We start from the raw sequence: 16414 nt of genomic DNA, 5'->3' as shown, positions 1-16414 counted from the left end.
ATGTGTATCCCTCCGTTTCTTTGAAGTACGGGGTGCCATTGCAAATTTGCATTCCAAAGCATGTGCATAGGGCGAGGAGTTGCCTTCCCATTTGTGTGATTTCCCCGTCATCTCTGGATGTCCTTTTCCAGCCTTTTCTTTCTGCATTGTCCTCTTCCATTTCCTCCATCCAAATGGGATCTTTCCCTTCCACTGTAACGATCCCTTGTAATGATCCTGTCCTTGCGTTGAAGTCTTCGGCGAGGATAATTACATGCTCTTTAGAGAACTGAGCTATGTCTTCTCCCAAGTGCATAAGAGGGTCCTCTCGGGATAGCTGGCTGTTTTGTTTGTATATGGGTGATTGTAGGGGTGCAAAATAGCACGCTGCCTACCTTATATTTCTGTCACCACAATGTAAATATCCTAAGTCAAAGTACAGTTGACCATTTATTTGATCATAATTAAAGAGTTTTATATGTGTTAATTACGGTCAAAGAGTTATTTTAATGGTCAAAGGATTGACTACGGTCAAAGATACTTGACTCTAGTCAAGTAAACCTGACTACGGTCAGAGAGTGTTGACTTCGGTCAACAAGACTTGGCATGCGCCAAGAGGGGTTAACCCCGGTTAACCAAGATGTGCCAACCTCGGTTGGAGAGACTTGGCTATAATTAAGGCGCCTTGACCTTGGGTCGAAGCTCTTTAATTATAATCAAGAGTGTTGACTCCGGTCAACCAGAGAAAATATATATATTTATTTATATATATATATATTTGTTTAGATGTGCACATGTGTTCAGTGGGGACGCCGACCGTGACTAGGATTAGTCCACAGTGTGTTATTTGCATGCAAAGTGCTAACAATTAATGGGTACCATGGTGGTGCGCTTTTAATTAATTGTTGCAGGTACTAGGAAGGATTAATTTTCCTAAGCGAAATGGGAGCCTGACACGCATCTAGGAGGCGGTTCGTGTGACCGAGAGCTTTGAAGACTCCAGAATAGCCCTTAGAGGCTTGTAAAAGAATTTAGTCTAGATTTTAGACAAGTGGCATGTTGCCAATTTGAATAGAGCTTGAAGCTCTTGTAAAAGAAGGAATTTCTTTTCACGTTGGATGAGAGAGACTTACGAGACAGCTCTAAGCTGAAGCTGAATTTCTGTAATAGATTTTCTGAAATGAATAAAGACCTTCGGGGGGGTCCAGCCCGACAATTTGTCCTGGGCCCTAGTGTATGCTCAGAGAGAGGGAGTGAGGGAGAGCTTTGAAGAGTTCAATTCCGTTTTTGCAATGACGCCATAGCTGTCTCTCACAGTCAGTACGGTTTTATTGGTATCAGAGCGTAGGTTCATAGCCTCTCAAGGCTGTGACGATTCTAGCAAAGGAGCTTAAGAGGAGCTAGCTGGTAGGCCTGCGGACGATCGACGAAATGTCTTTATTAAAAGCATTAACGAAAAAGGCAGCCGGACAGACGGGAGTCACCGGGTGAAGGTTTTGCATCGCCAATCGATGCTTAATGCTATGCTTTATAGGCGCTTGCGCTGAATTGGTGTTTCGTAATCTGTTTCGTTGGGCCGCCCTCGTCGAAATCCTGAGCCATAGTCGACCACAGAAGAAATGATGGTTCTGACGCAGAGCTAACGCGAAGCAAATAACTATGCGTGAAGTGATGCATAAAGAGGCTTAAGATATCTAGTGGAAAGCCCACGGAGGGTGCCGTGGAGATTTTCGCAGGTGACGAAGGCGCTGTAGCGTGAGTCGCGAAAAGAGGCGTGGAGGTAGTTGTAAAGCACCGCTCCTCTGCAAACGTAAGATTGACGGTCACCAAGGCGCGACGCGCAACGACGAACAGACTATGACCAAAGTTTGGGCAGGTTTGCAGGCGCTGACGTGGCGCGGGACACGTGGCGCAGGACACGTGGCAGAGGTCTTGCAAGGTGCTGATGTGGCACACGTGTGTATTCTGACACGTGGCAGGTGACGTGGCAGACACGTGTGGATTCCTGACGTGGCAGTACAGGTGGCAGTCAGCTCAGATGCTGACATAGCACTGACACGTGGCAGACAGGTGGTAAAACTGTGGTTAGTGTAAGTCTGGTTAGCTGGACTTTGATCAGATGTCCAGTTAGTTGGCCCAACCAAACCAGACTAGAGCAGAACCAGTCTGGTCAGTTTGACCAGACAGTAACTATCCAGTCACAGACTAACCAGGCCAGAACCAGTTAGTCTGGTTAGACTAACTAGCAGTTACTCCATCTGGTTACTGTTCTTTCAAAAAAAAAAAAAAAAAAGAGAGACAGTTGCAGAGACAGTTTTGGCTATCAATTTTTTTCCCTGCCTGTCAGACTTTTACTGTCAGAAAAGTAGCAGAAAACCAGAGAAAGCAGAGAAAACAGAGATTTGCAGAAAAAAAGAGTATGCATGCCTTTGAGCAGTAAAAAGAGGGAAAAACAGATGCCTTTTGAAGCCCTCTGTAGCAGCCAGAAAAGGGCAATATAGTTGATGATGCTTTGGCAACTGTGTGGGTATATGCCTTGAACTGACAGCCAGTACTGGCATAGATTGTGAATGCAAAACACCTCTTGTTGAGGTACCTTTTCTGTAGGAAAAGCAAAGGTAGTGTGCATCAGTTACCCGCACTGTGTGAGAAATCTGCAGATCTCAGAATATGGATCAATCACCTATCCAGTGGGATTCTCAAGATAGGGATGTGCATCCGAGACAGAGGAATGTGCCGCAAACTCAACAAGAATTTGAACAAATGGTACGCACTCGTATACAAGAGCTGGAAAATCTAAAAAGGGATCCCAGGGCTCAGCATTTGTTTCCAGCAGAAGCTATGCCTAATCCAGTATATGACGTGCCAATGCCAGAGGCACACTCTCGTGTACAGTCTGAGAGAGAGAGATCTCATAGATCTCATAGGAGACGGTCCCATAGTAAAAAGAGATCGAGGCGTCATCACCGATCTCCTAGTCCATCACCGTCTACCTCGAGTTCGACTTCTGTGTCTTCTTCTTCCTTATTAGATAAACCAACGAGGAAAAGAAGGAAACACGAAAAGTCTGGGAAGAGAAAGTCTTCCAAAGCGACCAGGGAATTTAAAGAGGGAGGAAAATCTGTCAAGTTTATGACCTACAATGGACAGTATGGTCATACAGACAAAGCATTGCAGTTTATCAGACAGTTTGATGCTGCATTCGGTACAGAGAAATTTTCAGAATCCTCCAAGTTAAGAATTGTCAGCCTACACTTAACAGCAACGGCTAGTGCATGGTGGAGTGCACTGACCACAGATGGGTCAGCCCCAAGAAAGTGGAAGGGCTTCAAGAAAGCCTTCTACCAGCAGTTCATGCCTAAACAGTTTAGAGACCATGTTCTTCAAGACTGGGACAGCTTGCACATGGATGCAGGAGATACTGTGGATGGGTACAACCAAAAGTTCTGGGATGCTTATTTGCAGGTTGCACCGTTCAAAAAGATCTCCAAAGGTACCCAGATGAGAAAGTACAGAGCAGGTCTCACTCCAAGAATTCAGGCAGTAGTGAATGCTTTGGGGGCAAAGAATATTCAAGATCTTATGCATTCAGCCTCAGTAGCGAGTCTTGTGCCGCTACAAGATCCATCTACAGTGCCATCCTTGCATGCAGGACGTGCTGATAAAAAGAAATCTGATTTTACAAAATCAGAAAAGAAAGAGTCCCCTAAGGCTGAAAAGAAAGGGTTTCAGCCTCAGAAGCCGAGGGGTACTCAGTTCTCAAAGACCTATAAGGGCAAATCTCTATTCACCCCTGAACAGATAGCGGAATTCCGTAGAGATGGGAAATGCTTCAGGTGCGGTAAAGAGGGGCATGTGGCTGCCCAGTGCCCAGAAAAGCCTTCAACATCGAAGGGAAAAGAGGCAGAGAAGCCATGAGGACCGCAAAAGCCAATGGCGGGGGGAATTCCTGACATACTGGGTCATGCTTTGAACCCAGAAGAACGAGAATTGCTGCTATCATGGGGCAAAGTTAGAGACCAGCAAACGCTAATTTTTTTTGATCCAGGGGCTACTGATAATTTCATATCAGAGAATCTAGCCCTGAGGCTGGGAATAAAGACGGAAGAGTTAGGCAGGGCTTTGGATGCCGATCAAATGTTTTGTGGGAATCCTGTGCCAGTTACTCCCTTGATAGGGAACCTCCGTCTTCATATTCAGAGTTATGTGGATCAGGAAGACTTCTTCATTCCTCCATTGAAACATTATGATGTAGTTTTGGGGATGCCTTGGTTTCACCGCAAGGCAGTGAAGTTGACTCTTCCTGAAAGAGTGCTGGAATTTGTGCATAGGGGGAAAAATCAGCGTGTAATTGCCAGGAATAAAGGGGACACTATCCCCATTGTATCTGATGTTTCATGCGGTAAAGCAATAAAGTCTGCAATTTCTGCGTACATGGTTTTTGTAAAAGAAAAAGAGAATGATATGCATGCTGAAATGAATGATGCAGACAAAGATAAGTTTCAGTTTCTTGTAAACTTTAAAGATTGCTTTTCTGATGTTTTGCCAGGGGAGTTACCCCCAGAGAGACCAGAAGATCATCAGATAGAGTTAATGCCTGGTAGTGAGCCACCAAACAGACCCCCTTATAGAGTCAGTGCGACTCAGAGAGAGGAGATTATGGCTCAGGTACAGGACTTGCTGTCCAAAGGCTTGATTCAGCCCAGCTCGTCTCCTTTTTGTTCCCCTGTACTGTTAGTACAGAAGAAAGATGGTTCATTTCGTATGTGCGTTGATTATCGCGCACTGAACAAAATGACCATCAAGAATAGATTCCCTATTCCGCGCATTGATGATGTCCTGGATCAGTTAAATGGAGCTTCAGTTTTCGGCAGGATAGACTTAAAGAGTGGCTACCACCAAGTGAGGATACAGCCTCAGGATGTGCACAAGACAGCATTCCGCACTACATTCGGGTTGTATGAATACTTAGTGATGCCTTTTGGGTTGACAAATGCTCCAGCCACATTCAATAGAATGATGGATCGCATCTTCCGGAAGTACAGGCATTTTACGGGTACTTTCTTTGATGATATCTTAGTTTTTTCTAAGACAGAGGAAGAGCACAGAGAACATCTTGCTATAGTGTTTCAAGAGCTGAGAAATCATCAGCTCTATGCAAACAGCAAGAAAAGTGAGTTCTTCTTGGAAGAAATCCACTATCTGGGGCATATAATATCCAAGAATGGGATACAAATGGATCCAGCGAAGATCCGTGCCATTCAGGAATGGCCAGAGCTGAAAACTGTGCATGAAGTTCGAAGCTTTTTAGGCTTGTGTTCTTACTACAGAAGATTTATCAGACATTTTGCTGATATCGCAGCTCCATTACATGACCTCACTAAGAAAAATGCAGCTTTCACATGGGGATTATCACAGAAGAAAGCATTCAATACACTCAAGGAAAAGTTGACTACAGAGCCTATTCTGGTAGTTCCGGATCTGTATCAGTCTTTTGATGTTGATTGTGATGCTTGTGGAGAATGTGTTGGGGCTGCATTGCATCAGAATGGTCATGTAGTAGCCTATGAAAGCAGACGACTTCGGGATGCGGAAAGATATTTAGGAATCTATGAGAAAGAGTTATTGGCTGTAATTCATGCTATCCATACCTGGAAACATTATCTTCTGGGTGCAGATTTTACTGTCAAAACAGATCACCAAAGTCTGAAATACTTTTTGACTCAGACCAAGCTTTCAGAGAAGCATATGAAATGGGCAAACATGCTGTCAATGTATCATTTTCAGATTGTCCATACCCCAGGAATTCGGAACAGAGTGGCAGATGCCTTGTCCCGAAGACCCCAGGTCAATAATGTGACTATTGCTTATCATCAGGACCTGGAAGGCATGAGGGAACAATATGCTCATGATTCTGATTTTGGTGAAATTTTACAGCAAATGCAAGAAGGGCAATCTACCAGTCACTATTCCCTGAAAGATGGGTATTTAATGAAAGATGATTGCCTATGCATCACCTAGGAGATGAGGAAAAAGATTTTGGAAGAATGCCATGCACCTCCCTATGCTGGACACAGAGGGATTACAGCAACAACTCTAGCACTAGAGAGGTATTTCTTTTGGCCAGGAATGCGGAAAGATATACATCAGTTTGTTACTGAATGCCTTACGTGTCAGAAAATGAAGTATGATAGACAGAAGGCACCTGGCCTACTTATGCCTCTTCCCGTGCCTCAGGCACCATGGGAAAATATTACAATGGACTTTATTTTTGATTTGCCGAGATCAAAGTCAGGGAATGATGGGATTTGGACTATCATTGATAGATTCAGCAAGCAAGCTCATTTCATTCCGGTTCGCAAAACCATAAAGGCAGATCATATGGCTAAGATGTTCATGGCACAAATCTTTAAACATCATGGTATGCCTAAGTCCATTGTTAGTGATCGAGATCCCAGAATGACCAGTCTATTCTGGAGAGCTTTATTTGATAACATGGGGACGAATCTGAATTTTTCTTCTTCTTTCCATCCCCAGACAGATGGTCAAAGTGAAGTAGCAAATTCTACCATTTTGGATATGCTGAAATGCTACGTGGGTGACTAGAGTTCAGACTGGGAAAAGTACCTACCCTTAGTAGAGTTTGCTTACAATAATACAGTACATAGCTCTACAGGGAAAGCCCCTTTTGAAGTCATATATGGAAAGGTGATTTTGCCACCTATATTGAGGACTAAAGATGAAATATTTGCAGCTGATCAGTTTGTAAGAGACCTCCAGACAGCTTACAGCCAAGTCCGGACAGCAATTGAAAGGTCTCAAGAGAAACATAAAAGGGCTGCAGATAAACATAGGAGACAGCTAGATCTCAAGGAAGGGGACTGGATACTTTTAAGGTTTGAAAAAGCTAGGCTCCGCAAGTTTAAAGGCAAACAGAAAGTGTATGCAAAGTTATCTCCCAGATACTATGGCCCTTTCAGGGTTACAGAAAGAATAAATGAGGTTGCATACAGATTAGCATTGCCAGAACATTGGAGGATTCACAATGCATTCCATGTGAGTCTTCTAAAGAAATTTCAGGGACCAGAGCCTACAGAACCAGTATCCGAAGATCCACCAGAAGTGGATGAGCTGGAGGAAGTCCTTCAGCCAGAGCAAATTGTGTACCATACTGTACGTAAAGGCCCTCAGGGTAGGGAATTTTACAGGTATCTTGTAAAATTCAAGAATTATACGGCATTAGATGCCAAGTGGATGGACGAAGACATGTTATCCGATCATCCACAGCTTTTGGATGTTTACAAGGAAGCTTTTCAGTTGAGGTCAACTGAATAGAAGCCGAGGGGATGTCACCACAATGTAAATATCCTAAGTCAAAGTACAGTTGACCATTTATTTGATCATAATTAAAGAGTTTTATATGTGTTAATTACGGTCAAAGAGTTATTTTAATGGTCAAAGGATTGACTACGGTCAAAGATACTTGACTCTAGTCAAGTAAACCTGACTACGGTCAGAGAGTGTTGACTTCGGTCAACAAGACTTGGCATGCGCCAAGAGGGGTTAACCCCGGTTAACCAAGATGTGCCAACCTCGGTTGGAGAGACTTGGCTATAATTAAGGCGCCTTGACCTTGGGTCGAAGCTCTTTAATTATAATCAAGAGTGTTGACTCCGGTCAACCAGAGAAAATATATATATTTATTTATATATATATATATTTGTTTAGATGTGCACATGTGTTCAGTGGGGACGCCGACCGTGACTAGGATTAGTCCACAGTGTGTTATTTGCATGCAAAGTGCTAACAATTAATGGGTACCATGGTGGTGCGCTTTTAATTAATTGTTGCAGGTACTAGGAAGGATTAATTTTCCTAAGCGAAATGGGAGCCTGACACGCATCTAGGAGGCGGTTCGTGTGACCGAGAGCTTTGAAGACTCCAGAATAGCCCTTAGAGGCTTGTAAAAGAATTTAGTCTAGATTTTAGACAAGTGGCATGTTGCCAATTTGAATAGAGCTTGAAGCTCTTGTAAAAGAAGGAATTTCTTCACGTTGGATGAGAGAGACTTACGAGACAGCTCTAAGCTGAAGCTGAATTTCTGTAATAGATTTTCTGAAATGAATAAAGACCTTCGGGGGGGTCCAGCCCGACAATTTGTCCTGGGCCCTAGTGTATGCTCAGAGAGAGGGAGTGAGGGAGAGCTTTGAAGAGTTCAATTCTGTTTTTGCAATGACGCCATAGCTGTCTCTCACAGTCAGTACGGTTTTAATTTCCCTCTTTTGCTGCTAGTTCTAACCACATATATTGTTTATGTGGATCCTTCTTTATCACTCTGGCTGATTTCTTCCATGTCATGGTAATGCAACATGCAATCCCACCAAAACCTCTTCCCCCCATGTGTGTTTTTGTATTCCACATTGATGTCTTCAAGAACCTCTTGATTCCTGGGGATTCATTTCCCCCGTGCTCCCATGTTTCCAACACACTGAGTATGTCTGTCTCCAACACTTCATCTTCTAATGCAATGACCTTGTACCTTGTCTAGATTCCATCCTTCCACATTCCATATTTTGATCTTGAGGGTCTCGTATTCCTTTTTATCCTTTTGTTTCTCTCCCCCTTTGCTCTTTTGCTATAATTACTGCTTTCCCATCCTTCATATAGGCATTCTTTCCTTCCTTTTTTGCATTCCTAATGACTTCTAGCTCTTTGAGTTTTTGGGCATATTGATTTCTTGTGAGGTCTTCCTTTGAGATGATGCTTGTGATTATATATATATATATATATATAGAGAGAGAGAGAGAGAGAGAGAGAGAGAGAGAGAGAGAGAGAGGATGCCTATACATATATATTTATGTATACACACATGTATATATGCATCTCTCTCCCTCTCTCTCTAGATATAGGGAGGGAGGAGGCAGAGAGAGGCATACATAGTACGGATGCATGTATTGTGTGTGTGTGTGTGTGTGTGTATAGAGATAGATTTAGATATAGATAGATAGATAGGCATGCGGGAAGATAGAGAGGGACATACATTCATACTATCTATCAATACAAACATGTATATGTATGTATGTTAACTATTGTTTAAGCTGATTTATTAGATAAAAGTCTGTTGTTTGTGAAGTTTCTAACTCTCTTGTGTGGGTGATGCAGTCGCTGATTGGCCATTTTGATCTTGATCCTAATCGAGTTTTTGATATTGTAAGTGATCTTGAAAATATATTCCGCCTTGTTTGAGATGTATCAGAAAGCTTTGTTCATGACTCAAATTTGTTTGCTCAAGCTGTTTAAATTTTGTATCAATATAAATGTTTTTAAAGAGATGTGATGAAACCCACTTTCAATATGGTGTCGATGTGATGAAACCCGAAACTGTCCAATAGAGATCCTGAGTGAATGCAAGGTGAAATTGGCTATTACCCTGGAGGCTCAATGAAGCCCTCCTCGGAGATGCACAAGCAGTGATCCACACAAGGAGCTCACTTGGTGCCAACTAGTGAGAGAGAGAGAGAGAGAGAGAGAGAGAGAGAGAGAGAGAGAGAGAGGACCCGGTTGATCTTGTGATATCCGCGGGCGAGAGAGAGAGAGAGAGAGAGAGAGAGAGAGAGTTTATTAAAGTCTTTGAAAGACCGAAGGGTCTATGAGCCTGTAGAAAAATAATACAAGGAGTTGAATGGGTGGAGCCTCTAAGTTGGCATCTGCACCTAAGACAATAATTATTTAAACACTTGTATAAGGTGTTTGAGCTCATGGAGGAGAGAACTTGTGGTGGTTCTCTTTCTGTGCCATTTCCAAAAACAAAAACGGCGTTTTTGAGGCGGTAGTTTTTGATCCAAATTTTTTTGCTCCCGCGTTGTTTTTGCCGGCATCGTTTCTTGCTCCCTCGTGCTGCTCCTCGGACCTCGACCCTCTCAGCCGTGAGCCCTCTCACAGCTCCCTCACCTCTCCTCTCAGCCCTCACCTCTCCTGTCAGCCTCTCCTCTCAGCCCTCTCACCCTCTCAACTCTCTCAGCCTCTCCTCTCCACCCCTCTCACCTTCAAAGTGCTCACCCTTTGAGCCCTTGTCTCTCAGCCTCTCCTCTCCTCCCCCTCTCATCCTCTCACCCTCTCAGCCCTCCCACCTTCTCAGCCTCTCCTCTAAGTCCTCTCAGCCTTCTCACCCTCTTAGCCCTCTCAGCCTCTCCTCTCAGCCCTCTCACCCTCTCATCTCAGCCTCTCCTCTCCTCCTTGCTCTCCTCATCCCTTTCCCTTTTCTCCTTGCTCTCTTGAGTCCTTAGCATGGCTCGGACTCCGGATGCATTTTGGAAACATGTAGAGAAATTGGGGAGATATGAGGGGTCTGGTGGTTCTAAGAAGTGGAAATGCAAATTCTGTGGAATGGAGAAACGGGAGTGTCACTCGTGTGAAGGACCATCTTTTCCATGTGCCAAGCAAAGACGTAGGGCCATATATGGCAGGCAATCATGCAAATATGGTTTATTTATTTGGGGTCATATATGGGAGGCAATCATGCAAATAGGGCCTGAGAATGTTGTGTAGGTAATGACAGACAATGGGAGCAATTGCAAGTCTATGGGCTCTATGCTAGAGGACGAGTTTCCAGGTATTGTGTGGACCCCTTGTGCATCACATTGCCTCGACTTATTGATCGAGAACATAGGTGAAATACAATGGGTTGATTCTATTTTTTGCATTGCACGAAGTAAGGTAAAGTTTGTGAAGAAGAGGCCAAAATTTTTGAGTATGTTTTGGGCCTAGAGCAATCTTGAGCTACTGCAGCCTGCAACCACCAGTTTTGCATGTGTTTATTGTGCTTGAGAGACTCCTACGAGTTCGCAGGGAGTTGGTATGCATTGTGTACTCAGATGAGTGGATGCAGTGGAATGATGGAGAGAGCCCTAAGGCAAGAGCTTTTATGCGTGCTGTTATGAGAGAGGACTGGTGGGTAGAGGTTGAGGGTTTGATCAAAACTCTCAACCCGATCTACACAGTCTCGCACATTACAGACATGGAGGGGAGCACTCTTGGTCTTTTATATGAGTACATGGACAAGATTGGAGAGTCTCTCAACAAGCAACAATACTTGAGAGGAGAGCAATAAGTCTCTGTATGCTTTAACTTTTTCCTTATATGTAAATTTTTATTTCACTCGAGTCTTGACTCTTGAGTCTTCATGCTTTACATTGGTCTTGACTCTTGACTCTTGTTTTTTGTCCATGGTTTCTTCTCTAAAGGATTGAGCAGATCAAGGCTATATGGAATAAGCGATGGGATTGGTTTCACAGACCAATTCATGTAGTAGCACATGTATTGCATCCTCTATGGCGAAATGAGGAGCAATATGAGAGCACTTGGCTTGATGATGGCTTCATGACATACATCAGGGCGGTGACCCATGGTGATGTATACATGCAGGGCCGTATAGAGGATGATCTCTTGGCCGTCTGCAACCATATAGGGAGCTTTGGTCGAGAGACGGCAAAGTTTCCAGAGACTCAGTTGTCTCATGGTGGGAGAAGTATGGGAATTGTGCTCCCACACTGGTAATTTACTACCCATACACTCAAGTTTGAGCTATATGCACGATGCATCATGCAACATAGTATAGTGTGAGTTACAACTTACATTCTACTTGTAACTTAATTCTAATTTCTAAATCCTAAATTCTAATTATGTGCGTAGAAACACATTGCTATTCAAGTGCTTTCTCAGGATTGCGGTTTCGGTCCATGTGAGAGGAGTTGGCACTCTTCCATACAAAGAAGAGAAATAGGTTCAGTACCTCTTAGCCAAAGAGGTTGGTATTTTGTCATTGCAACCTCCAGCTCCTTGAAAGGAATGCCAAGAATCCGGAGCCTTCTCAGGTGAATGTGGACACGATCGACATTGAGAAGGTGAAGTTCATTCCAGAGATCCCACAGGAAGAGCGCGATATATACTCCTTAGTTGACATCATTGACCCATACCACTCGCTCTTCCACCCGCTCTGAGAGGCAAAGATTGAGGGCCGTATCCATTGCTTCTACTTCAGCAGGGCCAGAGGAGCAAGATCCTCTGTGTGATTCTTCATCTGAGGCTGACACTCAGGAGTCAGAGGAGACATATGATAGCGTGGATCTTGATGATGTTGAGGAGTGATTCTTGGAGCATGCATGATGCTTGTCAGATTTTTGGATCCGATGTATCATATGGATCATGTTTTATATTGGCTACATCATAGACTTTAGTACTTATTTTTAGGATTTTATCATGTCACGACTCACATATGACATGGATCATGTTTGGTATTCACTTTTATGAGGCTTCAGCCTAGGCCCCAAACTACTTGTCATTTATGATCTATCATCTATGGTAATTGATGTAGCGTGTGTGGCTTTGCCGAACTTTGAATTCTTTGAAGTTATAAGTTATTGTGAAATTTGAAGATGATCTTTCAACTTTGTAATGTATGACATATGTAGTAATATTAATAATAAATAAATAGTAATAAAATTAACCCTAAAACCGAAACTCCGTTTCCACCGTTTCTTCCCGTTTCCGAAACTCTTGGGAACTATGCATTGCTGGTCGCATCGTGAAAATTGAGCCAGAGAAGAGAACCCCCAAGTATGTATAGGATGCGATGACTTCCTCTCGGGACATGTTCCATCTACTAGGGGCCGTGCTAGCTCTATTAAGACTCTCATATAATCGATATGTTGCTTGTCTGAGTTCGAGAGGCACTTGAAGTTTTTCTACCGTTTCCCATCATTTTTTACGTGGGACTGTATCGAATGCTTTCTTGAAATCAACAAAGCAGCAATAGACAAATTCCTTCTTATGTTTGTCTCCTTTTGCTATAGCTCTAATGCCCACTAAATGGTCAACCATCGAGTGTTTAGGATGGACCTTTCTTCGGGGCTGATGCACCTTTCTTGACCTCTTTCCTCTCTAGAATTGTCGCCTTTCCCTCTGTTATTTGCTGTGTAAACTCTGCGTGTTTACCTTGCATATTGGCTTGAATGGCAGCCATCTCTGTTAGAAGTGTGTGCATGTAATAGTGAACTCAGAACTCAGTCGAGATTTCATCAAGCCGAGACGTTTTTACTCACATATGATATGGATTGCAGAGAGCCGAACACTCGCCAAGTGTACGACCCAACACACCCATCGCTCGGTCATTCTGCTGTTCCCACACTGGTATCTTATCAGCTTCATGGCCACCACTCTTGGGTTTTTTTTTTCAGTTCCTGCCACCACAACCCATACACCTTGTTGCATGAAGAGCAACCTGCTAGACCTCCAAAAAACTCACAGAGTTGAACCCTTGCTAAATCTCTCAATTGATTGAACACTTCCATTCATGCGAATTTAAATGGCTAAAAGACTCGAAGCTCTCAAAGGTCTCTCAGGTCGTCACTCTGATACCAAATGTTAGAATCGTGTGCATGTAATAGTGAACTCAGAACCAGTCGATATTTCCTCAAGCCAAGACGTTTTTACACACATGGATTGTAGAGACGGGAATATGCACAAACAGAGTATAGATTGCAGAGAATTATTGTGACACTGTGGAAAGTCCAATATAGCTTTGTACTATCCCAAAACGAGCAGACGACTTAGACCAAGACAAAAGATTACCTGCTCATGTCTACTGACCTTGTTGCAGGTTTACAATCGACTATATCATCCGACTATAGACCCTACAGAGCAGGAGCTCTATGACAAGTATTTCCACACAGTGGTGGTCTGATACACGACTCTCATGTTTAGTAGTGCACAGGCTCGCGAAGTTCAATGTAGCCAAGTGCCTTTGTAGCAGTCACGATACCTCGACCATTGACACCGCCACAAGTCACCATCACCACCATGCAACTATCTACCACATTGAGAGACTCTCAAAGCTTCCAAGGGCTTACGCTGCCAACCATGCAAGCCAGTTACTGAGGTCGCCAGCCCTGGCCAGCCACAAATGTCATGAACTTCCACTATCCAATCACCACAAAGCGTAAAACCTTTCTCATAAGCCTTAATCAAGGTGACGACCGTGAGGCATTCTCCAACAATCTCCTTCTTAAATGCCTCCTTTTCTGGATTGAGCTCTTTTAGTGCCCTGTTTGTTGGGGGGTGGGGGCCCATCTCACGGCCCTCATAGGGAAGCCATAGCCAATAGGTGTAGGTATTAAGCAGCCCAATGGGACGTTATTCCTTAGAACTCGAAAGGCTTCTTTTCTCATAGGAAGCAACAGTTGGTTTAGCTTATAAGTATTAAGCACATTGCATTGCAAACTTTCCTATTGCGGAACCCATAATTTTCTCAATGTAGTAGGGATGTACAGGAGAGATTCCTGTCATGTATTTTTAGCAAGTTTTTGAATCTTTTTCAATATGAGGCTCATGCATTAGATGTAACGGTTGTTTTTTGGATGTAGTAACCTGTGGTTTGGTGCAGGTTCTGGAGTGTTATGAGTTGCAGCCTCAGAACAATGCTTTTTTAGATCTTATACCATTGTTCCCCAAGGTATTAATGTGTCTTTGTGTGTGTGGTATATTGTTACAGTGATCCTACTCGACTGGTTTTTGATCTACAGCTTTCACGTTAGCAGGAATATAGACATATTTGTCTAGTGACGGCAACTTTTCATTATTCAGTCATCAGTATGATATTCAAGCAACCTAGTATGACAGAATTTAACCTTGTTGGCACGTATTCAATATGCTTCGGTGGTTGTATTACAGTCACATACATCCCATATATTGGGATTCAAATTTCAATATTACCAGCGCACAGAAGTGGAGGATACAGTTCCAGATGGACTTTACATACTTGCAGCTACTCTAATAAAAGCAGGATTTATTGACCTCGACAGTGTGTAAGTCTACAGAACATGTATTTTTTTAAGGAACGTATCTCCTCTTTCCCAAAATCTTTACTCCTGAATTTCCTATCTTGTAATACTCGAAGCAGTTTTGGAAATCAAAAGTAAAAAGTGAATAGGGTGTTCTCTTCTCATTGCTGTATGAGTGGCTGCTAACTCACACGGTTTGGTTAGTCGAGAATTGTTTCAGGCGCAGCATCCCCCAACAGCCCCATTCTCCAGTTACAGCCCAACTAGAACTTTGACATCAGACTGCCCTTTTTGATGGCCATCCCAACTTCATCCCAGGTGCCGTGAGCCACAACACAATGCCAGAAGAGATGGACTATAGACTGATTAGACATGTTACACAAAAGGCATAACGGGTTGATAGAAAACTTCTTGGCAAGCTTAGCTCGAACTGGGAGACACTGAAAAAGGACTTTCCAAGCCAGAGAAAGATGAAATTTGCAAATAAAAGTGCAAAAATTGATTGCCCATTCCCTTCCTCCACATTGAGCATGGTGTTGATTAGGAGACAGCTACAGTAATTTATTAACTCTGATGAAGAATGGTATGCTCCATCAATGAAACGGACTAATGAGGCAAGCAACAGACTGATCTTTTCCTTGCCGCAGATAACATGTTAGGAAAGAAACAACCTTAGGCTTTCTTTAGGTTAAGGGTTTTAAATAAAACCCCCCTTTCTTTCAAAATGCCTACAATGTGGCTGTTGGGCTTGTCAGGAAAAGTGACAGGCTGTAGGTAATCATTTTGATTGTTCTTCCAATCTGCTTATGCCGATTCCAGTAGAGAATTGTGTTAGCTTTATCTCCTAGTCGACCCTCATATGTGTATTGACATGTCACCGTCAAGATGACCTGGTTCCCCATACACACATTGGGGTTAGACTTGAAGTATTGCGCCACTATTAGGCGGCTTCTGTGTACCTTTATCTCTTCTTTGTACACTACAGGATCTTTTTGCAGTAATATTACTGGCGTACAAAGCTGTGAAATAAGAACTCTTATTTTCTAGTATCAGTATGTGCCTTCCTGCACTTGTAATGTATGGTAAAGGGGTTTCCCCCCTCCCGGTTCTATTCTTGACATGTATTGGCGCTGCCCTTAAGGCAGCGGTAATGGAAATTTTTCTAGTTTCTCTAAGGTCTTCCTTCAGGATTCGAGTGTAGTCCCACATGGTGGGTGCAATGTATGCCTTGCTTTTGTCAGCACACTTTGCCCAGATTTTGATTATGGCCTCCCTTTTTCACCTACCACCAACTGTAGTTGGTTTTTCTTTTGTAGAATGTTTGAGAAATTACCCACCATCCCCATCTCTGCTCACTCCTCTTCTCTACTCCCTGTGATGCAAATAAGCTGTGTTGCATTTGTTCTACTTTCTGCTGAAACTTACAATCTGAATTTCATTTATTCTAAATTGCAACTTGATTGTTTTCGGAGAGGTCCCAAAAAGAATTAAAAAGCCATGTACTACTCAATTCAGGTATGCGCATTTGCTTCCAAAAGATGAAGATGCTTTTGCAGAGTATGAAGAAGGATCCAAGAAGCGGTTGGATGAGGTAATCG

At 43.1% G+C, this 16414-nt stretch overlaps 1 protein-coding gene and 1 pseudogene across 1 annotated transcript in view; both read left to right on the top strand.

The window, feature by feature from the left end:
- Positions 1-16414, top strand: part of THO2 — a 189945-nt gene that overhangs the window by 70695 nt on the left and 102836 nt on the right. Inside the window, exons 8-11 of the mRNA XM_087377253.1 lie at positions 9142-9189; positions 14420-14488; positions 14707-14840; positions 16332-16407. Coding sequence (XP_087233379.1) covers positions 9142-9189; positions 14420-14488; positions 14707-14840; positions 16332-16407 — 327 coding nt within the window. The remainder of the gene's footprint in view (positions 1-9141; positions 9190-14419; positions 14489-14706; positions 14841-16331; positions 16408-16414) is intronic.
- On the top strand, positions 10862-12126 carry LOC147899815 (uncharacterized; annotated as a pseudogene).

The sequence above is a fragment of the Dipteris shenzhenensis genome, chromosome 7, assembly GCF_047967505.1.
Source record: "Dipteris shenzhenensis isolate YYH24624 ecotype China chromosome 7, Dip_SZ_1.0, whole genome shotgun sequence".
In the NCBI taxonomy this organism is placed as follows: Eukaryota; Viridiplantae; Streptophyta; class Polypodiopsida; order Gleicheniales; family Dipteridaceae; genus Dipteris; species Dipteris shenzhenensis.
This window is presented reverse-complemented; position numbering and strand designations above follow the sequence as displayed.